The 27320-nt window shown below is 32.2% G+C and overlaps 3 protein-coding genes across 3 annotated transcripts; 2 read left to right on the forward strand and 1 right to left on the reverse strand.

Moving 5' to 3' along the window:
• The first annotated feature begins 711 nt into the window (after positions 1 to 711).
• LOC114408677 (probable thylakoidal processing peptidase 2, chloroplastic) lies at positions 712 to 3202 on the forward strand. The gene is made up of 6 exons (XM_028371807.1): positions 712 to 1698; positions 1798 to 1866; positions 1948 to 2016; positions 2133 to 2219; positions 2318 to 2385; positions 2614 to 3202. The coding sequence occupies exons 1-6, from the start codon at positions 1030 to 1032 to the stop codon at positions 2738 to 2740; spliced, it is 1089 nt and encodes a 362-aa protein (XP_028227608.1). The 5' UTR covers positions 712 to 1029; the 3' UTR covers positions 2741 to 3202.
• A 3518-nt stretch (positions 3203 to 6720) lies between these two features.
• Positions 6721 to 10870, reverse strand: LOC114408678 (protein NRT1/ PTR FAMILY 4.5-like). The gene is made up of 6 exons (XM_028371808.1): positions 10683 to 10870; positions 10410 to 10488; positions 10103 to 10320; positions 8554 to 9000; positions 8077 to 8201; positions 6721 to 7946 (listed from the first exon to the last, which is right to left on the reverse strand). Exons 1-6 carry the CDS (start codon positions 10797 to 10799, stop codon positions 7094 to 7096), a joined length of 1839 nt encoding a protein of 612 aa, XP_028227609.1. The 5' UTR covers positions 10800 to 10870; the 3' UTR covers positions 6721 to 7093.
• A 4664-nt stretch (positions 10871 to 15534) lies between these two features.
• Positions 15535 to 18376, forward strand: LOC114408679 (serpin-ZX-like). Its single transcript, XM_028371809.1, has 2 exons — positions 15535 to 16040; positions 17261 to 18376. Exons 1-2 carry the CDS (start codon positions 15651 to 15653, stop codon positions 18038 to 18040), a joined length of 1170 nt encoding a protein of 389 aa, XP_028227610.1. The 5' UTR covers positions 15535 to 15650; the 3' UTR covers positions 18041 to 18376.
• The last annotated feature ends 8944 nt before the right edge of the window (positions 18377 to 27320 follow it).

Genomic DNA, 27320 nt, shown 5'->3' on the forward strand with positions numbered 1-27320 from the left:
TAAATAAAAACGTAAATTGACGCAACATAAAAACCAACGAGCAATAACCATTTGCGGAACGTGTGTGTCAGCTTCGTAATTAGAATTATTTTAATTTTTCAGAACATATATTTTAATTTATGATTCCCTTTGACTTATACTAGCTCAACTTTTGATCTTGTATAGCATAGCCATTAGATGACACAAGCACTTACGTATGGCGGGGTAAAATGAGGTCAATGGATTTTATTTAGAAACTTGTTACCAAAAGGATCCCTTTTTAAACATAGTATGGAGTGGGTTTGTAAGGGTTTTGTCAAAAGAAATGAGAAAACAGTTATATCACCATTTGCATATGAAAAAATGAGGTGGACAATTAGTGATTTGATTCCTTTTCGTAGGAAATTTTAGTTTGGGTTCACATTCATAATTTGATTGTTTTTCAGACGTTTCACTTCTTACATTAATAACTCTAATTAGGGATAGATGCAGATTAGGTGTTTAAGAAAAATTACGTTGTGTAGCGCACCTGTTACATTTGTTTTAGCATTTTGATATAGGTCTTCTTGTCTTAGAAAAATTTTTTATTTTCTTTACCTGCGAGATATGCTCTGTTTACGATTGTATCCTTTTAGATTTAATATAATTTACATTTAAAAATAAAAGAGATGGGACAACTTTAGGTAATAACTTAAATAAAGAATAAAGCAAGTCCGATAACGTGAAGCGAAGCAAAGAGTAGGAGCCGCCGTATATTAATAAAACCCACTTCCTGCGACTTTTTTTGTTTTCATTTGGTTTCTTCCTTCTCACACTTCCCCCAATTCCCAAACCAAACCCTCTCTCTTCCGGCGTTCTGGGGGTGGCGTCGCCGGCGATTCCCCCCTCCGGTTCCCTCTCCACCCTTCAATTCAACCCTCTCGTCTTCGCTTCACTGATTCCCTCTTTCAAAATGCTTCCGATCGCTTGCTAGGGTTTTCCCTCTCCCAAATCTCCTCCTCGGAAAGCACCCTGTACCTTTTATTCCTCCGACTAATCAACTTCTTTGCTATGGCTATTCGTGTAACCTTTTCCTTTTCGGGCTATGTCGCCCAGAGCCTCGCCTCCTCCGCCGGCGTGCGCGTCGCCAATTCGCGTTGCGTCCAGGAATGCTGGATCCGTACGCGCCTCTCTGGCGCCACCCAGAAGACGGATCTAGATTCCTCCGCCGGCGGAGTCCGCAATTTTGCCGGGCCCAAGCCCAACTGCTGGGCCCAGTCCACTTACTCCACCCTCACCGGGGAGTTCCTCGGCGACGGCTGCAAGAGCCCAATCATATTGGGCCTGATTTCGATCATGAAGTCAACGGCGGGTGTGTCTGGGTCATCCGCGGCGGCTGCGGGTATTTTCGGTATTTCGCCCTTCAAAACCACTTCGATCGTTCCCTTCTTGCCTGGTTCGAAGTGGCTTCCTTGCAACGAGTCCGTTCCCGACCCCACCACTTCCTGGGAGGTCGACAAAGGTGGCACGCGACGCGTCGTTTCGGACACCGAATCCAATTTTGCCAAGACTAGTTGGCTTTCGCGGTTGATGAACGTGTGTTCCGAAGACGCGAAGGCTGCGTTCACTGCTGTTACTGTTAGTTTGCTCTTTAAATCGTCCTTGGCTGAACCAAGATCAATTCCCTCTTCTTCTATGTACCCTACTCTTGAAGTAGGTGACCGTGTTCTAACCGAGAAGGTTTGTTATTAGTTCTGTTTGACCTAAAGTATTTGTGTAATTTGTCGGGTTTTTTTTTTTGCTTCTTTTGAACTGATTAAGGTTGTTAATTTGTGACAGGTTTCGTTCTTCTTTAGAAAGCCTGATGTTTCGGATATAGTCATTTTTAAAGCGCCTCCTTGTTTAGAGGTATGCTTCGAAGACCATTCTATTTTTTGGTTGAATGTTGAGATGAATTGTGATGTTAAATGATGGGTTTTTGTTATGTAGGAGTTTGGTTTTAGTTCGTCTGATGTGTTTATAAAGAGGATTGTGGCTAAGGCTGGGGACACTGTTGAGGTATGCTTTTTTATATCTTTTTGAGTGATTAATTCATCACCCTCAAAGTGTTGTGTTGTGCCTTGATCTCTAAATTATAGTCTTATTACGTGTTTTGGGTTGTTCATTTGTTGTAGGTGCGTGATGGGAAACTACTGGTAAATGGTGCTGCTGAAGAACGGCAATTTGTAGTAGAGCCTCTAGCTTATGAGATGGATCCAATGGTAATTTTTTTTTGGAATTTGAAGCTGTGGTGGTGTTTTATTGATTCATTTTGGGACTTGACCATGTGGCTAATTGTGGTTTTGTGTTTTGGTTGCAGGTTGTGCCAGAAGGATATGTGTTTGTAATGGGAGACAATCGGAACAACAGCTTTGATTCTCATAACTGGTAATTTTTCAGTCCCTTTCAAGCTGACTTTTCTCTGTTTATGTTGGAGGATATTTTAGCCTAGGTCGATGACAAAGTTTGGCCCATTTGTTGATGCTGTTTCCTCAAAACTTCTAGCTTATGTAAACTTACTATCAGATCTCAGAAGTTCAGAACATATATTTGTATATGTACATTGGATTAATTATGTCTGGCTGAACATATTTGCTGTATTTTTGTGTCTATCAGGGGCCCTCTCCCAGTTGAGAACATTGTTGGTAGGTCCATGTTTCGCTACTGGCCTCCATCCAAAGTATCTGACACTGATACCCTAAGTAAACTCCCACCTGGGAACAAACCTGTGGCAATTTCTTGACAAGATTCCCGCTGCTTTCTGAAGGTGATGAAGGTTTCCAGATACGTTCATCTATTCTAAATTGACAGTTTCTCCCGTCTTTGCCTGGGAATGAGCTGTTCGGAGATTCTCTTAGAAGAGCCAGCTTGACCTGACTTTGCATGCAGTTTGGGATGAATATCTTATTCATTGATACAGATTTGTCAATGACCTAATAATGCCATTATGCGTTAATTTGTGCCATCTGAGATGTATTTCTATTGCTGAAGTGCGGGGAGAAAAAAAGAATAAAAAAAAAATGATGATTTTACCCCTCAAAAATGAAACATGATGATTGATTTGTTTTGTATTCTTTCATATAAGCTCCATAATCAAGCCTCCTCCTGATTTGAATCTATAATGCCATTCAGTCATACATGAAATTGTATGGGCACGATTATGGTTGCCCATTTTAAAATCAAGTAAGAATGCAATTTCCCTCTTTCCCGGTGTTTGTGTGTGTGTGCTTTTTTTATATCTTATGCCATAATAGTTGTGGGATATTCGGCGGGTCAGATGGGCCATCGATCCACAAAACACTAGACAGGTACGGCTCAGGTCATTTGATTCGTAAATCAGATTCTATCGAGCAGTTTAGATACAGTATCTGACCTGACTACCTGATTGAATATTTTTCGTTTACACTTTGGATAGCAAATGAAATGATAAGGAAACAAATAAAGTGAAAAAAAAAAAAAAGAGTCACTTTAAAGTGAAAAATATGTATTGTTTTAGATTGATGGAATAAGAGAGAAGAAGAAAATAGCATCTTTTTACTTGTTTGGTTGGATTGAAGAGTGAAGGAAAAAATAGATAAACTGATAAGGCATTTATACTTTTAATATGTAAATATTATAATTGTAATTATTATAATAATAAAACATTTCCCCCTTCTCAAATAAACAATGCCCCCCTTTCCATCGATTTTTTTTTTAAAAATCAGCAAAGAGAATTTATAGATAAAGGCACAAGATGTGCCAGGAAATAACAAGGTTAGTACTTGTCACTACCAACAAGTCCCATTGCCCATGGTTACAAAGAACTTGCATGAGAAAACAGATAAATGCTACATAACCAAAGCCATGCCATAAAAGCTACGTGCCTACCAACTACCCAACACATTAAAGCTGCCACAAACCAACAACATCTTTACTACCTAAGTGATTATGGCAGCAATATCTCCCAACGAGACAAGGACCAACAGCAATTACCGAAACTCTTTCTGCAATAATTATCTAGAAATAATAACAAAACTTCATAAAAGTTGCTTCCCCTGCTCCAAGAATATTTATAGAACGGATCCTACCGTACGCTCACTTCCAAGGCCATCAGTGCCATTGAAGCAAATCAAAATATACCCACTGCAACTTAATCTACCACCCACACCAGCCAATCACACCTCATAGAAATTCCACTTCCAGCCAGCAAACACCACACCACTTCCTCTGGTCATGCAGGATCACGTATAAAAGCGTCCCCCAGACGCACATAATATCAAAAACTCCATCAAAACAAAAGACATGAACATAAGAGAACTTGAAGCTAGGAATTTTGCTAGACAACCACGACCATGATACAAAAAGGATGTCATCAATTAAGTCTTACCTGTCACCACTTCCTGCTTAAATATTGCTGCATTCCTCTTCCTCCATACACAAAAAATCACAGCTCCCCACAAAACCTGCCACAGCTCAACTTGTCTTTTCGATGACCCCATACCTGAATTCTGCAAGAATAACTCATCAATGGATAGAGGAAGCACGGCTGCAAAACCAGGGGATCTCCATCAATACACCCTCTTCGAAATAAGTGAGACAACTTGGCATGATGAGAAAAGATGCACAGCTGACTCCTCTGCAAGCTTACAAAGAGGACATAGTAAATCGTTTTGTTATATGACATTCCTCCTCCTCAAGTTATCTTTAGTTGCTAGCCTATTCCTCAAAAGCTTCCAAATAAGGTAAGATGCTTTTGAAGGAATACGCACTCTCGATAGCTGTAAGAAAGTCTCCTTTGGTTCTTGGACATTAGCTTCTAAAGACAACAAAGAGTATGCTGACTTTGTTGTATAAGTTCCTGTGTCACTATATTTCCACACCCGCAAGTCAGGCACAGACAACTGAATATATCTATTTTCCAATACAAGATATAACTGTTGGATCAATTCTTGTTCCCAAACAAAACCATTCCTCCTCCATATTATATCCCATCCCCACGAGTTTTGACGATGCCTCCACATGTCTTTGACAAGAGCCTCTTTTTGATCTGCAAGGAGAAATAACCTACGAAACATGATCGCCAAGCTTTGTCCGTCCAAACACTTATCTAACCAAAATCTTGTTTTGACCCCATCTCGTATACACACCTCCCTCATGATGGAAAAGATTTCACCTCCACTTTCCCAACAATGCACCATTAAATAGCAGGATATTTTTCACTCCCAACCCTCCCCTCTCCTTTCTAGCACAAACCTCCTCCCACCTAACCCAAGCAATTTTCTTATTTTCCAAGTTTTCTACACACCACATTTGGTATCTTAAAGAAAGAAAGAAAAAAAGGGAGGTAAAGAGGACAATATTGAGTTGAGCAAACAAACTCTCCCCACAAAATAAATGTATTTAAGCTTCCACACAGCCAACTTCTTGTTGAATTTTTTAATAATAGAGGCCCAGGTGTGCTCCTTCCTAGGATTTGCCCCAATTGGAAGGCCTAGGTAAATAAAAGGTACGTTGATATGTTCCCAATGTCTGATTGAACATGTAAGATTTTTTAGCTCCATGCTGATGATTGTCTTAACATCCAGAATGTTATTCTTGTCTTGCTCGCAACAACTGCCAATAACTTTAGATATTCAAGTCTTGTTCCGAACCAAACGTGTGAATGTTAAAGGGATGGGAAGGTTTGGGAAAAGTTAGACCAAATAGTGGAAAATCCATCGTGCATAACTGTGTAAATAAGGGCTTAACTGTAAATCATAGATTGTTGTCCAACTATGGAATATATTTCACGTCAATTGGGAAAGACAAATAATGTGGATCTTAGGAAAATGCGATCCTCTCACCCCCTTTTTCAGCTGCAAACAAGTACGGCAAATTGTTTCTTTTTAATCTTTCTCTATTGTCCTCCCTCCTATTTTACTTCAAGCAAATAAAGGTTTAATACACTATTCTGTATTTTCTATGGTGAGAACACTTGAGATCATTTTTTAAATAATAAGTAGTCAATTTGGTTTTTCAAACAATCCTTTCTAATCTCTTGTTTCCTCCATCCTATTTTACTTCAAACAAACAAAGACTAACTATTTTTCAAGGTGAGAACACTTGAGATCGTTATTTTAAGAATATCAGTCCCTTGGATTTTTAAAACATTGTTTGAGATACATGCATTAACATTGTGTATGGTATAACTGAAAGAGAAAGGAATAGAAGTGAAAGTGCGTGAAAAGACATGAAAGTTGAAACACATGGATGTTTGATATAGTACAACTCAAAGAGAAGTGAAAGTTTCAAATTTTTTGTGGGTCCAAATTTCTTTTTCAATCCTTCATTTTTCAGTTCTTCCCTCCTTGAACACTCATACCAGCGCTAAACTATGTTCTATTGTTTTCTTAAGGAATGTTTTTTCTTTCACTTAAAATTTATAAATTCTTTTACTGCCACTTAAAATTTATAATATTCTTTTATAATTCATCTCTCTCTCTCTCTCTCTCTTATATTAAACCATTTATTTTACATTTGTTTTTTAATTTTTCCTTGTTATAGAAAAAATGAAGGGGTTAACATCATCCTTTTTTTAAAGCCCAATCCTACTGTACAAGGTTCTGTCAGCGTTTAGTTTTATTGAGCTCCAACTTAACTTGATTGCATCATGAATTCATGATAATCAATCATTATTGCTCATGTTGACTATATTTATTTCAACTTTTCAAGCATATAATTGACAAGACATACTTTTAGTTTAAATTTAAATTCTATTCATGATTTTGATTAATGTAAATATTTATACTAATACATCATTAAAAGAGTTCAATTACATTCCAGTGGCGGTAAACAAGCATATCAATGATATCTGTTTCTTGGCCAACCTCTAGTGTATGTTTCAGAAATAAACTTGCCATTATATTTATATCCAAGCATTGCATTTGGTTCATCTGCCGATCGAGCTTGATAAGTTGCTTTTGACCAAGAACTGTTCTGCAATTTTCCTTGGTTGTTTCACTTTCACAGTTTTACAGCAGCTATTTATGCAGGATTTGCTAGCAGGCCTAATATTTATAACAGAGATACTCGAACAGAAACATAAAAATTACACTGAACATCTTGCAGGCCTAATAATCTAAACCTTGGCCATGTCAACATTATCTTTTGAATCACCTTGCTCGTTTTCCACCGTTTTGTATCTATACCAAGAAGCACAAACCAAATAGAATCCAAAGTTTACAACGCTTAACACAGACAATAACCAGTAGAAGTAGTTGAGGTTGTCTCTATTCAAGTTGTTACTAGCCAGCCAGCCTCCACTCACTTTGTTAACCACCTCAACGACCACCGTGCTTGTAAAGTAACCGAATGCAACGGAACTCCACGAGATTGCAGTGCCAAGTGACTTCATTCCTGCTGAACTTTCTGCATAGAAAAACTCCAAAAGCCCTATCAGGGTAAACATGTCTGCAGCTCCAAAAATAGCATATTGGAAACCCAGCCAGAACACACTTATTGGCAAAGGCTCAGTGCTATCCACCATGTTGTGTTGTATGGCCACAGACTTGCGGCGTGTTTCCACAAAACCAGCCACTGCCATGGAAACAGCAGACAAAACCAAACCAATTCCAATCCTCTGAAGGTGTCGAATTCCGGTGGGAATCCCTGTGATTCTTCGAGCAAGCGGGACGAAAACACGGTCGTATAAAGGGATTAGGACAAACATGAACAGCAAAGGGATGACTGGTACAGAGGGTCCTGGCACTTTAAACCCCCCTAGGTTGGTGTCCATGGTGGTGCTTTGTTGTATAGTGAAAGTCTGAAGTTGAGCCAAACAAGTGTTCATAAATATGGTGCTGAGTATTATTGGTAGCATGCGGACTAAGATTTTTGTTTCTTCCACTTGTGTCACTGTGCAAAGTCTCCAGGGGCCTGAGGTTGTTCTTGCACCTGTGCTGCTTCTAGCAATTGCTGCCCGGTCCAAGAATCTGGGAAGCCATTGTTCCAAGAAAACCAAATGAGGAACTGATAAAACAGTGTTTCTAGTCAAACAATACAAGTCTGGTAACATTAGAATTAATAAGAGCATTCAAATCTCTTTTTGTTTTATTTTATAACCTGAATTGATCCGTGCTTTTAATAATTTCATAATAGTCTCCTCCTTGCTTTTCATGAATCTCATGCAGCTCGTCTGTATTATCTGGAATCAGAAGTTTTCTGTTTCTAAAGGCTGCCACAAACACCTAATAGTACAACAAAAGAATATGAGTCCCACGTGTTGAAATGAATAAACCACCAATTTTGTCACAAACTACTACCCTGTCTCCTAAGTGGTGTCTAAAATAATAAAACTATTTTAAGTAATTTTTGAAGTATTGAACACCCATTACTTTAATCTTTTAAGTTAATGCATTTCAGGAAAATTCAGAGATCAATTTAAAAGTTTTTTTATATTTAAGTGACTATTTAGCATAATTTCTAATAGTTATATGACTTCTTAAGTAGTTTTTCTTACTTTAGGAACACTTAAGGAATGAGGATAATATCTGAAAGATAAATATTGTAGGGAGTGTAAAAGAAGAATTGATAATATACCTGAATGATTCGAACTAGAGGGCTTCCCTTTGGGACATTGTTTCGGTACAACGAGTTGCCCATGCATATGAACACAATTGCGAATAGAATTGTTAATGTGCATACAATAAAGCTCCAATCCCATCCCAGGTTGACACCAATCCAAACAATGAAAGTAACACCAATAATTGCTCCTATGGTAAGGCTGAACAAGAACCAGTTGAAAAAGCTTGAAAGTTGAGTTGCCTCCTTGGGATCTTTTTCATCAAATTGATCAGCCCCTAAGGCTGGTAAAGCTGCCTTAATACCACCGGTTCCTAAAGCAACAAGGTAGAGGCCAGTATAAAGTATTGCAGCATGGCCACCTGTAGCAGCCTCACATTGACTCATTTGGGTTGTTGCTAGATCTTTGCAGGGGATGGGTCTTAATTGGTGGAAGCGTGCTTGAACTGTGAGGATACCATATCCCTGCAATTAGAATTAGTTCTATTATTAGGATTCTATTCCTCCACCCAAATCCTCAAGTGAATTTTTGAATCATAAATTGTATGTAAATATGTAATCATAAGATTTTGTATGCACAAAATAACAGTGTCATGTACTAATTTTAAACTAAAAAAGAATCCTATATACAATAAGGGGAACTTTAATATTATTTTATACAAGATAAGTTGGGAGTTAGATTTTATGGATAATTTGAAGTTAAAATTCTTAGAAAAACTTTAAGAGCTATACTATCCATACACATTTTTGACAATATTATTATATTTTTCTTCATGACACGGTATGTTGGTTTGGATGGATTATGAACAAACATACTCGGAAGGAAAGAGCAGCGCATGCTTTATAAATATATTAACCAAACTTTCCTTATTTTCTCCTACTTTTGTTCTTTATTCAGAGTATCTATGTCATTTTATATGTATTTTTTATTTTTTTTACTTTTTACATATATGTATTTTTTATTTTAAATGAGGAAAAGAAAGTTTCAACTTTCTCTCATTTTCTTTTCTTTTCTACTAAACAACTTAAAATATCAGTTCGCTTTTTATGCTTTTTCCTAAATCAAACATACCCTTATGATTTTATATATATTCCTTTTTTCTCTCTATTATTCAATAAGTTATATGAAACAATTGTAAAAATACAATTTCTCTTTAACTAAAGGCAAGGTACGATGCTGACTTCAATTTAAATACTACAATTGTTGTAATAATTAATGTCTTTTGGTGTTGGCATCCTGGACTTAAAATTAAGCTACTCTTTCTTGAAAGACTTTGAGACGTGCCCACCGCCATATTATTTGTTGTTGGTTGGTCTCTACCGAAAGAAACATGCCAGTCAAGGAACAAGCTGTGCTTAATAATTGAGCACCATAGCTATAATGGTTGACTAAAGTTTTCAATATGAAATAACTTATGCTTATTCATTTTGTGTTGTAATTTATGATTGTTCCATAATGATCGTTCTAATCAAAATTCAAAACCACTTCAATTCATGATGCTGAAAACAATTCTCTTTTCATCTTTTGCCGCGAAATGCACTTGCAAGAGAAATTGGTTCAACTTACCAGCAATTCCATGCAGGCAAACAGAACACAAGTCTTGAACCTAGAAAGATATGTGTCACTGATTAATCCACCAACCAGTGCCAGTAAAAATGCAGTTCCCATAAAGTTGGTCAGGGTTGTGGCAGATTTTGTTAAGCTGAAGTTCATGTACCCAAAGAAGTAAGTTACTAGGCTCACAGCATTGGCAACAAAAGCCATGTTCTCTAGCCCTTCCATAGCTGCATGCACAAATTGGAATTTCAATTTATTAGAGAAACACACCAAAAACATTTGCCACAAAAAAAAAATTAAGGGTACAAGTTGTTACCATATACAAAAAGTGTAGCTCTGTTTCCTCCTAGCCTTCTTTGTACCCTTGGTTGGGTACCCATATTTCTGCAGATTCCCTGGTGAGTGATCAAACCAAATTCTATTAACCAAAGCAAGTTCAATCAAAAGGAGAGAGGAATACATATGCATATGACACTAAATGCACGAAATTAAGCCTAAACATGTTTGAGAAACTGATTCACTCTTTGTGATCAGTTCAATTAGAAGAACATAAAAAGGGTCTTGCAAGAAAAAGGAAAGGATTAATTACCATTGTTAGTGTCTTCTTTAGGATAGAACGTGCCGCTAGCTTCTTTAGGATTAGTAGTTCATTCGCCATAAATTTATACAGGAAACCAAGTTGCAAATTGCAATCGAAGTATGCCATAAGAAAATCAAATGTCAACTTGGCATTAGAGAAATAATTTTTGTCACGTTTTGTAGGCTAAGTTCCTATTCTCCTCCCCAGCCCAACCCCCATAATGTGGGTGTTTTGAACTTATTAGTTGACATAATCATTTTTTTATCACTTGAACGAATTAATTAAGTCTTGGTAGGGTTGAATACCACGTTAATTAATGGGATTGATTGGCATCTTTGAACTACTTTGTTCATGCATGTATATTGTACCAAAGCGAGCGTATATCCCTGAATTTGACTTTCTTGTGAAACTTTCAGAGCTCCATTCTCATATCTGGTAATGCACTCCAAACTAAATATAGTGCCATAGCTAAATCATACAAAAGGCTAAAAATAATTTAGAGGTTTTCTATATTGTTTTTTTATAATAAAAAAGTTTATTATTGAATTTTGAGTATATGGGCACTTAAGTTTAGACGGTAACGTATAAAGGCTAATAATTTGTTTTTGCCGTGGTTGCTATATTTGAAAGGTTGTTCCTTAATTTGAGCTAGGGACAAAACCATATATGTTTCTTATAGTTAATCGTTCTCTTCATGCAGACGCATAAACTTAAGAAATATCTTCTCTGCAATCAGTACTTCGTCCGAAGGCAACTAACTACGCGATGGGTCAATTTGGTTCTTTGTTTAATTTAAAGTAGGCGTTTAATTTGCTTGTTTGTCCATTATGCCTGGAGTTCACATTTTTATTGCATGGTTCCTGTTTGGATTTTGCTCTTGTCTCTTCTGTTGTTTGATGCTGCTCATGTAACCATCCTTTGTATATTATATGTAAGTCAGAAAAGAAAACGACCCCCATATAGAGCCGAATACATACTGTTATACGAGTATATATAGGTCCTAAAATTGATAGATTCCTTATATTTCAAAGGTTAATTTATACCTAGAAAAACACTTGTTAATTAACAGGATTAGCTCTGCTCAATCTTCTATCCATCGCAACAACACAACGTGAATTTGGATTCAGAATCAAAATTTATGGATTTGCTTAGATTAGTAGTTAACTTGGTTATATCCTTAAAATGAATACAGCCTTCACAACCTAATCATATATATAACAAATGACTAATATTATTGTGTAGGAGTAGCACTTGGGCTTTAGTAATGTCTTGAACACCTTATCTCCCATGATAAACATGCATTAAACTTTACAACAAATATTGGTTGCAAAAGCCGCATGCAATGATTGAATGTCATTACAGGTTATGAACTTAATTGGTACCACCTATTCTCGATTACATATAGCTGAAAATAAAAATCAAAACAAAAATAATTATAATTGGATATATATATTACATTGATAAAACAATCGGTTTCAATTTACATGTGTCAATAAACTCATATATAATATCTAGTGTAAGGACGTGGTGTGATGATTGTCATAGTTACAAAATAATATCTCAACTACGCTATTTGCATGTCAATACCAATAGTATTAAATGTGTTAACAATTGAATCAGCATCACAGCTCAACATATTCCAAATCCAACCAATTTAAGCCTTTTGTATTTTGCGTGAGTGACTATCAAGTAGAGTTAATTAAGACAAACATTTTTAACTTGTAAGTAAGTTAATTAATTAATCACAAGTTGCGCTCAGGCAAGCTTAAGCAACTGCGGCCTATCGTCGGCATTGTAGAACCCAGGAAATTTAATAGCGTATTTATTGTATTTTGAAATAATAAAAAGTTTAGTTATAATAATCTCTTATTTTTAAAATATATTATTTAAATAATATTTTGAATAATATATGTGTTCTTATATATTATAAAATAAAACAAGATAAAATTTTCAGAGTGGCAATAATATAAAAATAATCATTAATCTTTCTATTCAAATTATAAATTATATTTGACAAATATTATATTTTTTATAATTATTTTAAGGAAAAAATTTGGCTTTTAATAATACAACTATATTGATGTCAAGAAGATAACAAGTCATAAAATGTAACATATTGATTTCTTAAATAGATCTAAGAAATTGAAAATATAACTAAACATTCTTTTTTTTTTAAGGTAACTAAATTTCTTAATTGTGGAAACTTATTCGTGATTTATAGATCAATTAAATATTATAACTAAAGAGGGATGTTGACTTAAAAGGGATTTTCGACAAAGTATACTCATGACCCAAATTTGAACAGAAAAAAGTTATATTTGAGAAACACAATATTTATATGTATTTTAATAAATAAAAAAATCCTTAAGCAACACTCAAATTTACTTTTATATGTATTAAAATTAATAGTAAAATCACATTTGCTTAACCAGTACTCTTAGAATACTTATTAGCATTTATCTTTGTTAAAAGATAGATGTCAAGTTTTCACAACATTTCAAAATTCAAATTGTCTGTCACCTTGAACATTTTTTTCTAAACACTCTCTTCAAATGTCTGTTGAATCATCTAGCTTGTGCTTTTTATTCATTTTTAAGTGTCTTTTAATTTTTTTTACACAAATTAAGAAATACAATATTTTTTTTTTGTTTCTTATAAAATAGTTGTAAAATTTTCTATTTTACTCTTTTTTATTTATACTCTACAATAAATACATGTTAATTGTTTTTCATCTTCACTTTCATGATAAATGTGTAAATTAATGAAAGTTAAGAAAAAATAATTAATGCAATCTTAAATTTTGAAAATAGTAGGTAAAAAGGAACAAAATATTTCAAAAAAATCTAACACTTGAAAAATAACGGAGGGAGTAACTAGTTATATTAACAAAGTTGAGTAAGCCAAGCCTTTCTAAATGTATTACAAAGGACGTACTTGATTATTTTTTTTATGGAATATAGCACAAATAAATGTCATCATAAGTTCATAACAGTTATGCTAACAAGTTGATGATATATTTCTACACACAGTACAATTACAACGACGAATATAATTTAAATAAATAAGTCTAGCAATTTACGACTTAACCAACGTACCAACATATAGTTTTCACTCTTCATTTTTTATTAGACATGACATGGGACGGGTCAGGTATTGTCTTCTTAATTTCTGACTCTGACTCTCTAACATATTCTCGTACCCGTATCCGATATCCCACGTGATTTATTATCTCATTATATTCAGGTATTCCTGATCCCGTCCTGTACTCGATTCAAATTAAAAAAATATTTCTTAAAAGAAAATATTAAAAATTTGATTTTAGAAAAAATAAATTAATTGTTAAACATTTATTTTTAACTACTTATATTTAATAAATTTATTATAACACATGTGTCTACAAAAATAGTTAAGAAAAAAATATTAAATTATGTAAAAATTCTAAAATAAAATTAACTAGCAATAAAAATTATAGGTCTTTTGATTAAATTATGAAAAAATTTTAAAAATTTTAAGTGGCGGGACGGGTCCGGGTTCTAGGTCCGAGCAGTAATCCCATACCCGTACCCGTGCCCGACTTTTGGTTATCTGAAAAAATTCGCACCCGAACCCATATCCGATTAATTCAAGTATTATTCATCAAAGTCAGAATGGATTCAAACAGATATCCACGGATACGAATTTTCTTGTGATGTCATGTCAACTCTTCATGTTAAGGCGGTTAAAAAATGTCACACACACTGTTCTATCTTCTCCCTTAACATAAGTGATGGAGAATGAGTTTCATTTGATAATTTAACTAATTTTGATTAGGGATTCTCATATGCTGCGGCAAAATAAAACAACTTACTGTACCCAAAAAAGTATTTTTTTAAAACTGGTTCACTGTCGCATTAGATCATTCCTCAATCAAGTTTCATTTGGCCTAATACGATTGGATATTTGGATTAAAAGTCTTATGATTTTTGTCTGATTGAGAATTTGGTGTTGTTCGTTCCTTCTTTCAATAGCAGATACTGTACTGAGTTATTTTGTTGCCAACTCATTATTTTAATTTTTTTTAATGCAATTATGAATAGAGCAAATTAAAGTTGGAAGATAGCATATTATTATACACATATATTTCAATCGCAATAATTTGCTAATTGAGGACTTCCCAGAGAGACTTGTAAACTATAAGCTTTTCTGCTGTCCATTTATGTATTGAAAATAATAATTAATTTTAAGGTGAACTAGAAATGATGGGCAAACCTTCAATTGAAGGAAGTATGATTAATTGCTATAAAATACGTAGAATTGGAGCTCCTCATCCTTTCCGTTATTTCGTGTTACCAATAAACCTGCAAATTCCCCTCCCCAAAATAAACCCCCAATCAAAAGCTTCCAATCACAGAATGGTGATAATAAGCAATCACAGCCTCTTTTGTAGAAATAAAAAGATATCAGTAATGAGCCATTTTTGAGAGTTCTACTTTACTAAGTATGTCCAACATGGGCCTGATTTTACTATCGACAACAGCCCATGATTTTTCCAGTCCCTTTTTAATATTTTCACCCTCCAGTTTTCTTTTTTCTAAAAAAAAAAATCCTATTCTACTCCCTCCCTCCCCTACCCTTCCTCTTCTCTTCCTCCCTTCTCTCTTGACACCCCCTCACCCCTAACCCTTTCCAACTAGATTGTCAAGATACACAAAAGAAATAAAGTTTTCATTGTCTTGTCAAGATTTTGTGAATATATATATATATCAGGGGATTAAAAAGAACAAACAATTGAGTGTGAATATAATGGGCCTGCTTGAAACTTGAAAGGCCCAAATGCAGAAATATGAAATTCCAAACTTAATCCCTAAGCATACGCTGATACAGTGATTGATACGCGTAGCCACGTAGAGAGACAAGTGTGAAATGTCAAAGTGAGAGTTAAATTAACTTGAGCGTCTTCTGTTGAGACTCAGATCTTATTCAAAAATCCAAACAACAATGGACCTCCGTGAATCGATAAGCAACCAAACCGACGTCGCTCTGAGCATCACAAAGCTCCTGTTGTCGAAAAACGCTCGGGACAGTAACCTCGTGTACTCGCCGCTGTCGTTGCACGTTGTTCTGAGCATCATCGCTTCTGGCTCCAAGGGCCCCACACTCGATCAGCTTCTCTCCTTCCTCCGATCCAAGTCCACCGACCATCTCAACTCCTTCGCCTCTCAGCTCGTCGCCGTCGTGCTCTCCGACGCCGCTCCCGCCGGCGGGCCTCGCCTCTCCTTCGCCGACGGCGTGTGGGTTGAGCAATCCCTCTCTCTTCACCCTTCCTTCAAACAACTTGTCAGTGCTCAATACAAGGCCACTTTGGCTTCAGTTGATTTCCAGACCAAGGTAACTTTAATTTCCCTCTTTTTCCCACTACAATACAATCCTTGCCCTGCTCTTATATTAAAGGCAAAGCCTTTTTGTACTTGTTCAATAATTAGAAAAATTAAAATGTTTTTGTAAGCACTTGAAAACTCTTTGTTCCAGTGTAGAGACTAGAGAGTAAGCTCTTCCTTTAAAGGATCAAGTCTACAAATATTAGATCGTTAGTATGCCTTTATCCAATAATTTTCATTCTAGTTGGTTGATGACATAGAACTAGTTGAGCTTCTATTATCAAGTAATTTTAACTAGATAAACTTCTCTACAAACACTTACAGGAGAATAAATATGGGGATAAAAAAAATTAAATAAGCTTTTTTCATGATATGGGAGCTAAAATTAGCTTATGCGCAAGTTAAAATCAACTTTTGGAGAAGGTAAATGATTTTAACTTCTCCAAAAGCAGAAATTAGCTTATGCTAAAGCTAATTTTAGTTTTTGAGATAAACTTATTTCACATTTTCTTCTTATTTTCTTCTGAGAAGTTTATCCAAACAAGATATTAGATTTCGATCCTCGCTGCCTTCTAACTAAATAAAATAAAACTATAAATCTCAACCCAAGATAACGTTGTGTGTGACGATGTGAAATGTGAATACCTTTCCAGTCTTTTGAATTCTGTGGCTATTTAGAGGTATCTCATGCTTCTTATTCTGATCATACTACCTTTCTACTGACCACAAATTTGGAAAACATCCAAGTGTCATCTTTGTAGTCATTATTAATTTAAAATTGAACCAAGCACTTGACTAGACCTGCTAATCTTTTCTTCTTGAGTCTGAGTGTGTGATCAAGCAAAAAAGTGTGTAAACAAGATGCCAAACAAGTGCTGCAATAGCCTGCCACCATGAACCTCTGGGCTCTAGCTCTTATAATCTAGTACTAGATGGAAAACAAATCTCCAGATCCTTTACCATGCCACTAAATTGATTTTAGAGCAGCATAAGTGTCAACTTCTATAGGAATTGTTGCCGGACATGGTCTGATTTGTAGCTCTCCTCATTGTTATATGGTGTAGTCATATTTGATCTGTACTGTATCTAATTGATTTGGTAGCATAAATATATGAAGAAAAAAAAGATTAGTAAAGACTTAAATTCTTCTATTGAAATGCTTAACAAACAAAAAAAAAAAGTCTATATATACAATTGATTGAAATTTTATTAATGATTTTACTATTTAAGGCGGTTGAAGTGACAAATGAAGTTAATTCATGGGCTGAAAAGGAGACAAATGGCCTTGTTAAAGACCTTCTTCCTCCTGGATCAGTTGACAATTCAACCAGACTTATCTTTGCAAATGCACTGTACTTCAAAGGAGCATGGAATGAGAAGTTTGATGCTTCAATAACAAAAGACTACGATTTTCACCTTCTTAATGGCAGTTCAGTCAAGGTTCCCTTCATGACGAGCAAGAAGAAGCAGTTTATTATGGCTTTTGATAGTTTCAAAGTCCTTGGTCTTCCCTACAAGCAAGGCGAAGATAAGCGCCAATTCACCATGTACTTTTTCCTTCCAGAAACAAAAGATGGGCTGTTAGCTTTGGCTGAGAAGTTGGCTTCTGAATCTGGGTTCTTGGAACGCAAGCTTCCTAACCAAAAAGTGGAAGTAGGGGACTTCAGGATCCCAAGATTCAAAATTTCTTTTGGGTTTGAAGTCTCTAATGTGCTGAAGGAGCTGGGAGTGGTTTTGCCTTTCTCTGTTGGAGGGTTGACAGAAATGGTGGACTCTCCTGTGGGTCAAAACCTATGTGTTTCCAACATATTTCACAAGTCTTTTATTGAAGTAAATGAAGAAGGCACTGAAGCTGCAGCGGCCACCTCTGCAACTATACGATTGAGGAGTGCGATGCTTCCAACTAAAATAGACTTCGTAGCTGACCATCCTTTCTTGTTCCTGATCAGAGAAGATTTAACTGGAACAGTACTCTTTATTTGGCAGGTGCTCGATCCTCGTGCGGGATGATTTTAGTGGCCATACACTGGACAACATTGGTAGCAAAACTTATGCCCTTATTCTGTTATCTTGATTTACTTATGGTGGGATGATCCAAAATTCGTTAATGTTTGACGGTTGACTTGGGAAAAAAAAGAAGTTCATATGGATCCCCTTTTATTTTTGTTGTTACCAGCAATTATTAGTTATTACCTACGAGTGTTACATGAGGGCCTATGTAATTACGTGATTAGCCAAATATTCATGCTTTAGTGGGATGGTAAAATGGTAATAAAGTTAATGGTGTGATTAAGATCAAGAAAATTTCAAAAATTTGTTAATGCATTTTGTGAATTTTCTCTTAAAGAATGTTTTTGCTTCAAAGTTCAGATTTCACAACTTATTAAGAGATGTTTGCCTTGGTGTGATACTAGGTAATTTATTATTTCAATGTCTTGTAGGGTTTGTGTTTATACAAAATGCATGCTGTAACTTATATTGGATGTCATTAGTGAAATACGGAAATTGTTGATATAGAAGAATATCAGCATGTATTTAAGTGTATTCAGGAAGCTGGTCATACTTAAAATTGACCAAAGGTAAATGAATAATTAAATAAAAGATGCTACAACACGTATTTAAGTGTAAATATAAACTATACGTGACAATGAAATTACTAATTACCTACTAATACATCAGGGCAGGCATGTCTTGATAAAATATCTTTGGAAGCAATGAAATGATAGACAATCAACTTGATCCATATCCATATAAAACATTGCTTTATTTAATATATAATCGAGAGGGCATGCATGCTGTGATTGATATCGATCTATCAAATATGAATGATGCATATCGTGATTTTGTTGATACATTCCATTAGATTTCTTTTTTGAAAGGAAAATATTATTAAAAGTTGGCACACAAGCTGTGTTCCAATTACCAAACAGAGAGTACACGATATATGACATAAAGACACCCCCCACCCCCACAAAGCCTCCCAGAAAGAATAATTACACAGAACAACTCTATAGTCTCAATCTATCGAGCAAGCTGGCACAAAATAAAACATCTAAGCAAAAATTCTCCAAACCAGAGCCATTCTCATCACTTAGTCAAAACATCCACACCACTCTTACACAAGCAAAATACTCGAGCCATTCCAACTTTTTTTATAGAAGATAATTCTATAGTCGAAAGTGATGAGACTAATCATCCAAATATAGAGACAATCAAAGTAAATTTTATCTCAATTAAAAAATCAAATTTCTATTAACATATTTAAAAAATTTAACTATCAATCAACTATGTTAAACCTTGTTGATAAATCATCACACCTTTTTATACCACTATCAAAGACAGCTAAAACATCCACTTCTACAAGCGTATGTCACATTCCATTAGATTATTTGATTAAATGACTATAATCATGTGATACATTTTAAAACAGCAATACATTGTTTACCAATTACCAATTATAAACAATGCAAAATGGTCATCATTATATATATATATATATATATATATACGACATTTAAATCAACATAAATTTTGTAACATTTATTTTTGGAAGGATTTTTGAATCAAAATATATTATTAATGTTATCAATCAATTTGAAGTAAAATATATAATTGCACGATCAATTATAATGTTCAAATCACGATTGATTGTCATAATTCAGTTGATTGATTTGACCAAAATATGTTTTTTTTAATTATCTTAATTGCTATAACTATATTTTAAATTAAAAAATAAAATAAAAATTCCAATAAAACACTTTGATAATAAAAAAAAAATAACATGTTTAATTTTACATAAATTTAAATATTTTATATGAAAATTCACTTTAATACACTTTAAATTTAAATAAAATATAAGTCTTATAATTTTACATAAATCTAAATATTTTATATGAAAATTAACTTTTAATAGTAAGATTTTTGAAGTAAATATTTAATTTAATTTTATAAATCTTATAATGCTTAAAAAATATTTGATATAAATTTGTTAAGTAACGATCATTTATATAAGCAACTTCATATTATCAACTTCAATCAAAGAAAAAAATTAAACAACATTACATAAAATTAAGTAAGTAACTAATATGAGTACTCTTATTAGAAATGCTCTTAATGATTTTATAATACATGAAAACATAAAATAATGATATAAAACTAGCAATAAAACAACACGACATCAATTATGTTGATTTATTTTTATGTATTTTGTGTCTCTTTGCATATTTTAAATTAAAAAAATAGAAGTTAAAAAAAACCATGAGAATAAAGAGTAATGAATAGTTGTTAATGAGAGAAATAGAAGTTTAAAAATATTGAATCACCTCTTCACTTGGTTATAAACTTATAATAACATTAACAATACAAACTCACAAAAGTAACAACAATAAAAGGCACAGGCATCAGAACACTAATGAAGCAAGAAGCCAAGAACTAAAAACTAAACACACGCAGGGAGATATTAGAACACAAGTGCCAACCATTTTCGGACTGAAAAGTGAACTAATAAACCAGTAATAAGGGCACAAAGGAGGAAAACAAATGAGACGGACTATGGGTTCCTTAGTTTCGTAACCTTGGTCGAAGGTCGCGGGTGCAACGAGAATCGGCGTGAGGTGGGTAGCAGCCAGAAGCTTCAACTTAACGGAAGTGGTTAGGGACTGTACAGTTTGTTATGTGGTGACATAGACGACTGGTTTTAGACTTGAGAGTGAGAAAGGCCAATTAATTAAGTGTGTTGTGTGTTGTGGTCAGGTGCTGTCACTTTTGAGAGAGAAAAAAAGGGATTAGAAGAAGATTTTCAAACTGTTAGGATTTGTAACCAACGACTATATCTGTTTGAAAAGGGAAACCCAATCAAAAATCAATGATCTGAATTTTAAATAACCTATCAAGAGTGAACAATATATAACACTATGCAAAGGACATGGAGCAGATAAGTCTGTTGGAGAATCAAAACAAAGGCCATTTTCTTGTATCTTAATCATCCAACTCACTTTATATCTTTTGCTTCCCTTGCTTTAAGTTCACTATAATACAATCCTTGTTTTGGTGGCATAGGAGACAGCATCTAGCCGTCATGTTTCTTATAGGCAAACCCTCCACATAGTTCTTCAATAATTAGTAAAATGCTTTTGGAAGTCACTTGAAAACAATCAAACTTTTCAGTTTAGAAAGTAGGCTCTTCCCTTATAGAATGAAGTATTGTATGCCGTCATCCAAAGGTTCTCAGTATATTTTGCTTGATGACATAAAATAAGATTAGCCAAAAGGTTAATTTTTTTATATAGAAATATTGGCTGATCAATTTATACAGTTATATTGTTTTTAAGGCTGTTGAAGTGGCCAAACAAGTTAATTCTTGGGTTGAAAGGAAACAAATGGCCATGTTAAATTCTTCCTCCGGGATAAGTTAACAGTTTAACCAGACTCATCTTTGCAAATGCACTATACTTCAAAGGAGAATGGAATGATAGGTTTTATGCTTCACTCACAAAAGACTATGATTTTCACCTTCTTAATGGCAGTTCAGGAAGCAGTTTTTTAGGGCTTTTGATGGTTTCAAAGTCCTTGGTATTCGCTACTAAAAAGACCAAGATGAGCAGCAGTTCACCATGTTTTTTTTTTCCCTTCCAGATGCAAAAGACGGGCTTTCAAATTTGGTTGAGAAGTTGACTTCTGAATCTGGCTTCTTGGAGAGCTTCCTGATCAGAAAGTCGATGATTTAACTCAAACAGTCCTCTTTAGTGGGTTGGTGCCCAATTCTCTTGCAGAATTATATTGTCAAAGTTACGAGATCTGGCTATAGCCTTATTTAGAATTTAAGTTTTAATAAATTTTAGATAATAATTTTGTTATTTTTGCAAATTTCATTTTGCAGAATGATATACATACATATGTTGGTTTACATGTTTATTAATTTGATATGGTGCGATAAAATTTAAATTTTAAATTTAGATTATAATAGATTGACTGAAATTTGAATAATATTATTTGAAACAAATAAAAAGACAAAAGATAAAATATGAGATACTTCATGTTGGAGGAATCACATCAACTATTTAAAAGAGTTTGGATATTAAAAAATAAGTATCTTCTCGTTCAAGCTTTATATACGCATATTCAAATTATAAAGATGAATTGTTATATAATCAATTTATAAACCTAAAAATTAAATTATAGATAATATTTTAAAATTTACATTGATTTTTTTTGGACCAAAATATTAACTAATTTTTTTAATCATATAAAATTTAATGAACTTGACTTAATAAAAACTTTTGGTATATATTTATAAAAATTATTAAATAAACCTTATTTTTAAAACTAGATTGGTATGCCGCGTGCAGACCACGGCCCGGAAAAGCAAAACAGAACCTGTTTTTTCAAAATGCAAATATAAAAAATAAAATAAAATAAAAGTTAGAGCATAGTTTTGTAACACGTGGAAATAATTTTGGTAGCCGGACAGATTTATAAATATTATTGATAAGTGAATTTTCACCTGGTTAATTTTTGTTATAAATAAAATAAATTTGTGTAAATTTTATTAATAAATATTAACCCCATTTTAATTTTAATAAAGTTCACATAAAAATTACTTAATAACAAAAATATCTGGAAAACACTAATTTGAAGCGGTGACGGTGAGGACCGGAAATGGCATGACGGTTAATTCGTTAGCGCAGTACAACAATAGCTAGATAAAAAAATAAAGTAAAAGTCAAAAACAGAGTAACATTATTCTTACTTCTTCTCGTGTTATTAATTTCTACAATAAAGAGGTAAAAAGAGTTGAGAAAGAAAAGTGAGATAAAATATTTATGGAGAGAATGTTCGAGCGGATATTGTTGTTGTACAACTAGAACAAGTCTTAAACACCTAGAAAACTCCGCTGTGAGACCCCAAATCCTATGCGTTGACGTATTCAATTCAACCAATACATACTCATTTCACGAGTAACACAAGGAAAGTCCTGTTTATCATGCTCTATAGTTTACATAACAATCTTTAAGAAAGTTAAAGTTCATAGCTTTTTATTGGAAGTGAAAAATTAAATTGCTGATGATATTTTTTATGTTTTTATATGATTTTTATATAAAATATTTTTTTAATTTCTTAATAAAATATTCTAAAAACGCTTATTAGTAAGAACTTAATTTATATGTTATATATACAATCAGTTTCTTTAAATTCATTTGTTAAAATAAGTATTTATTTTAATAAAATAGATAATTTTTTATGTATTTATCTAAAAAAATTATTTTCTATTAAATTTTAAAAAAAATATTTATATAAAAAACACTTATTTTAAAATGGATTTTTTTAAAGTTTAAATAAACTGCGCACAGAAGACACAGTTTTAATCAACAGGAGAAATTATTACATGTTTTTAATCTCAGATTTTTTTTCTAATGGAAATTTTCGCTTACCTATTTCTTTGCTTAATTTCCTATATGTTTTTATCTGATTAATTTTTGTTATTTGTGTTACAACAGATTGATGACATTTTGGAACACCATCTCCCCCAAGTGTGGCAATGGTTGTTGGAACATTCCTTGACTACACTTGATGCCAAATGTAGACAGGGGACTTCCATGGCGGGTTCATTTCCAGAACAGAAAGTAATTCTTTGTAAGTGTGTTTGGATTAATTACAGCCAAAAATCAACCAATCAACTCTATCCCACAATTCCTATATATAAAAAAACTATCCCACAAAACCATGGTGTAAGAAAGTAGAAATAATTATTTACTATTTTATTTTCATTATAGTAAAATAATGGATTGTTTTTAATCACAAATGTATATATACAATCCAATATTCCCTTGGAAAAAAAATGTTTGCTTTTTTTATATCTATGAAATATAAAATTATTATTTTTGTATGTGACATTCATTAATTATTTATGTTTAATGAAAGATCAACCGACAAATTTACGTTACACATATTAGTGTTTGTGATATCATGTTACACATGTGATATCTCTTAAAAAATTGTTCTAAATATGTGAAATAAATATTATTTATCTATGGTAAAAGGAATGTTAAGCGACCAACAATAATTATTTTACATTTTACATATATATATATATATATATATATATATATATATATATATATATATATTCTATGAGGATCAAAACTAAAATTTACTCATTTTATAGGGAAAATAATAATAATTTTAAATTTTAAAAGAATTAAAAAATGCATATTGGTTTTACAGAAACCAAAACTATTATATTTTATAAGAAGTAAAACATATTTAAGCAATATAATTACATATTTATACAGTAGAATACATGTTAAAACTTGCATGCAATCACGGGATGTCGAAGACTGAGAACATCATTTGCGAATATGATTCTCGGCTAATCATGCAAATGGTGTTTAATGGTGTGAATGTTTTTGTTTTATATTTTAACATCTTTAATCAATGACCCAATGACGAAATTGATAGTTCATCATCTACTTGTTGTGTCATCATAAAATTTTGATAAGATAGTCGTGCCTTTATTTTAGAGTAAATCATGTTTTTGAATCTCCCATCTACTAGTATAATCTTATCAATTATTTTAATCAAATATAAATTTTAAGGATCAAAAAATTATTTTACGAAACTAAGAAGTTAAATTATTAATATGTATTTTTTAAAAGATATATTTTATAAAATAATATATAATCCAAGGTAACTAAAAAATATAACTTGAATATAAATCCTCGAAATATAATATAATTTATAAAATCTGAACCCAATAAATCCTCAAATTATCATCCATTTAATGCAGATAATAATATATTTTTTCTATAATATTATGCTTATTATATTTTATATTATTTATACAAAAAATATTCTTTATTTTTATGATTATTTATGCCTATATATAAATTGTAGAATATAATTATTTATAAATGAAATATATAAAAACGTAGTCTAATATAACTAAAAAGATACTTATATTAAAAAATTGCGTGCATCATAAAATAAAAGAAAAAGATCATGTAAGAAAACTATTACGAAATAATAAAAAAAAGGATACCAAATTGTGAAGAAACCAAGTACTCGTACATTATTGGCTAATTATTAAAAAAAATTAAAGGCATTAACAATTTTTTGTGACTTAAATATTTTTGTCAATAATTTTTTATCAATTGCAGGCATTTTAGCCTGGCCTGTGCAATGCACATGATAAATATTTATTATATATAACTAAAATTATAATAACTAAATATTTTCAAATATATAAATAATATTATAATTAAATTTATAACAAAATAATTATTACAAATAAATAAATTATATTTTATATTTATAATAAAAAATTATATTATGATATAATATTATATTTAGTTATCAATAATTTTAAAAAAATATTAAAATTTAATTGAAAAAAATATAAAATAACTAATTGAAATAGATAAGATATTAAGAAAAATACACTTAAAACACTCTAGTTGAAGAATTTTTTTAAATTACTTTTATTGAATAGTAACTTCTAAAAACATTTAATTCAAAATAGATATTATAATTTATGCAAAGAGGAAATATGCTAAAATACTTTAAAAATAGATAAATCATAATCTCCCCCTCCCCGGCCCTCTATGTACTATCTATTTTTAAAATAATCAACTATTAACATGAGGGAGGGGGATCTATACTTGAGTGAGAATACTCTTAAAATGTAAGAAGAAAGTTTCCTCACTATACATAGTCAGTTAAATTTGCATATAAAGATTAATAATACATAAAATTAAGAATATTTTACAATAATGTCACGGGATCTAAAAAAATAGAAATAATTTTATATGTATTTTTTCTTTCATTTTGATTAAAATTATTGAAAACTAAAACTATGAAAAGTTAAATTTTGGCGTTATTTTCAAATTAAAACAAAAAAATACAATAATTGAAGAGCATGTAAATTCTAGTTTTCATGGATGATTAGAGCTTTTAAAGATATCCTTAAAATATTAATTAAATGATTTAAAATAAGGCATTGACTTACTTTTTTTTAATTTTTAATGTTCCAGTATAATATACTTTTATTTAATTTTTTTTAAAACATAGTTATTTTTGTTTAATTAACAATTTCTGTGCGTAACATACAAGATTACTGCGAGCTTCGGCAAAAATTTATTTGACTGTGAATCACGCTCTTACAGAAACTTTCCCTATTTGACTTGCAATTTTTTTTGTTTATTTTCATTTTTCATTTTATACGAAATAAACATCGTCACGAAAGAGAAAAATATATTACTTCATGTTGGTTGTCATTTTTAACATATCTATTGTTTATAACTTTTAATTTATTTTAAACTATCTATTTTAAAAATTAAAAAAAATATTAAATACATTTGGCATTTTAAAACTTTCATCTTTTCAAATTTTTAAGAAACCAAAATATATGTGACTTACTTGTTAATTTAATTTTTATTAAAATATTTATTAAAAATAGAAAACATTAAGTAAAAGATAATTCAGTTAATGTTAAAATTGTTTAATAATTACTAAATTTATAACACATGTATATTTATTGGATTAAATTGAGGAATAAATAATTGAACAGTATCCCTAAAATTATTTGGATAGTACAGTTTAGGAGTAATTTATATTAAATATTAATAGTCATTTAAAACTTTTATCTAGCTTATATATATATACATTCATGGTACCAAATCATTATCCAACGGTCACATACCTTTGCGATTCAATGATGATTTTTTAGTACAATATAAAAGCGCAATTTAAAACTAGCTAATTTTTGTGTTTTTTACGCAGGAAACACTTCAATTATCTCTTCTTTTTTTAAAGCAATAGTTCTCTTTCAATTTAAGAAATGAAAAACATGAATTTCATTTTAAATACATTATTAGCGCAAAGATATATAACGGTCAATCGACAAAAATTTGTCACTAAAATATCTTTTAAAGAAATTATTATAAAATTTAAAAATCTTACTGCACGCCAGCTATAATTAAAAAGTAATATAAAAATCTTTAAACTTCAATTTTTTTAAAATTAATTTATTTTCAAAAGGCTCAAAATCTCTTAATATTTTTTGTTTTGCATATTAATACTAATATAATACCAAAAAAAAACACTTCAGTTTGTTACGGACGCGCGCATTGTAGAATGCGGAGTTTTGTCAACCTGCCGTCTCTGACTATTTCCGTGTCTGTAATTTTTTGGTATTTATTTATTTCTTATGCTCGTGTCGCATTTTTTGTATCTTCTTCCGTGGGTCACGTCACGTATTTTATAATCTTAAATTAATTTACATCCTTTAATTCTT

Source organism: Glycine soja, chromosome 4, assembly GCF_004193775.1.
Source record: "Glycine soja cultivar W05 chromosome 4, ASM419377v2, whole genome shotgun sequence".
Classification (NCBI taxonomy): Eukaryota; Viridiplantae; Streptophyta; class Magnoliopsida; order Fabales; family Fabaceae; genus Glycine; species Glycine soja.